Source organism: Anarrhichthys ocellatus, unplaced genomic scaffold (assembly GCF_004355925.1).
Source record: "Anarrhichthys ocellatus isolate YVR2014 unplaced genomic scaffold, GSC_Weel_1.0 scaffold5, whole genome shotgun sequence".
In the NCBI taxonomy this organism is placed as follows: domain Eukaryota; kingdom Metazoa; phylum Chordata; class Actinopteri; order Perciformes; family Anarhichadidae; genus Anarrhichthys; species Anarrhichthys ocellatus.
This window is the reverse complement of record NW_022280035.1, coordinates 1,679,162-1,681,095: the sequence shown is the minus strand read 5'-3', so window position 1 is coordinate 1,681,095 and position 1,934 is coordinate 1,679,162. Positions and strand designations below refer to the sequence as shown.

Genomic DNA, 1,934 nt, shown 5'->3' with positions numbered 1-1,934 from the left:
GTGTGTGTGTGTGTGTGTGTGTGTGTGTGTGTGTGTGTGTGTGTGTGCACGCCCATTCAGAAACAATATGTTCCACCTCCTCCTTCATTCTTTCAGAGTTTCTGTGGGGATGGAGATGCATTTCTGTGCGGAGGGCTGCACAGCTGTGATCGACACCGGCTCCTCCTACATCACAGGCCCGGCCTCCTCGGTGTCGGCGCTGATGAAAGCCATCGGAGCACAGCTGGATGAAAGCGGAGTAATTCTTCACACACGCAATTTTGTTTCCCACAAAAACATTTGTCTGTCAAAAAAAAAAAAAGACACAAAAAAAAAGAAAAGATTAACGACCCTTCTGATCTGTGTTGTTCCTCAGTACAAAGTCAACTGTGACTCTGTCAAGGCGTTGCCCAGCGTCACTTTCCACCTGGGTGGCCAGGAATACTCCCTCACTCATGAGGATTACATCTTATGGGTAAGCAGGTGCATGAATACTGAATCATTTCTATAAAAACACAGTTACTCAAGAGCTGTATACACAATTCTATGAACTCATTAATCTTGCTTTATCTATCTACTCCACTTCGTTTCAGGTGGGAATATACTGTAGCTACGTATGCATTTATCTCACAGCTGCAGATACTTTGTTATTAAATTGAAAAAAAAAAAACACATCAACTTGTAAAATATGTTTTAACAGGCTACCACAGATGTGCTGGGATTTATGTGGGATTACGTCCTGACGAGAGGATATCATGTATGACACATTTTGCTGATAAAACTTTTGTAGGTTTTTGAATGCAGGAGTATTACTTGCAACGGATCGCAGTGTTGCTTCTTTGACTTGTGCAGAAAGCTCTGAGTGCTTCTTCGACCACGTGCTGTTTTAGTGGCTCATGATGAAACTATCTTCATTTTTTTCTTTGTGGCTCCAGCAATCCCAGATCGAAGGGGACGTCTGCATCGTCACCTTCAGGGGCTTGGATGTGCCGCCCCCTACAGGTCCCATCTGGATTTTGGGAGCCAACTTCATTGCCCGCTACTACACAGAGTTCGACCGCCGCAATAATCGGATAGGGTTTGCCACAGCAGTCTGACGGGAAGTCACACCCGCCATGTTTTCTGTTTCTCTATCCGTGCTGCCACCTGCTCTTTCCCCGTGCCCTCCTCTCCATGACAAGCCGTGACCGGACCACATCTGTTTTGTTAAAATGTTCAACAAGGGTGCACATTAAAGATCATCATCCTCCCATTTCTTGCAAATCCTGCTTTCTAAAATGTTGTACCAGTTGCACTGAACACCTTCTTACCTTTTTTTGTTTATTATTATTATTTATAAGCATTTTCCAGCAAATGTGTGTTTGTGACCGCTGATAATTATCTACATCCACAGTGGAAATCCAAATCGTGCTGACGTAACAAGAATAAACTTGTTTACTAGGGTTTAGATTTGACTCGAGCCGGACTTCATTAATGACTGCATTGTTTTTCATGAATGGCTTTTGCGAGCCACATGAAAGTCAAGTTGAAAACAGATTTTCTGCCACATATTAAATCAGCCACGCCGGAGCCGCCACGGAAATGTTTGTCATTGTTTGTGTAAATGTCGTGCATATGCATTACTGTATTTAGCAAAAGACGGTAAAACCATTAGAAACACATTCGCCTGATGTGTCAGTCAAGTGTGCTGCACAGTGTGATGTGGAACCTCTATGCGGTGGGACTATCTTTAGTAACAAACGGTTGTAGTAGGAGTGAGTGCCAGATATATATTGTCACAGTTCAACAAAATCATCCCTCTTCTAGTTTGTGCAGCTTGTGTTCCCTGACAATAAACTATTGTCTTCTTAACATTTATTTTCATCTTTATCACGTAGGAATCCTGTTTTTAGTATCAGAGTAAACTTGGCCCTTCAGGGGGATTTTATTACTGACTCGACAAAGACAGTTAGTTC

The 1,934-nt window shown here is 42.8% G+C and overlaps 1 protein-coding gene across 1 annotated transcript in view; it reads left to right on the top strand.

The window, feature by feature from the left end:
- Positions 1 to 1,076, top strand: part of ren (renin) — a 4,091-nt gene extending 3,015 nt beyond the window's left edge. Inside the window, exons 7-9 of the mRNA XM_031845370.1 lie at positions 97 to 238; positions 356 to 454; positions 915 to 1,076. Of these exons, the coding sequence (XP_031701230.1) occupies positions 97 to 238; positions 356 to 454; positions 915 to 1,076 (403 nt within the window). The remainder of the gene's footprint in view (positions 1 to 96; positions 239 to 355; positions 455 to 914) is intronic.
- The last annotated feature ends 858 nt before the right edge of the window (positions 1,077 to 1,934 follow it).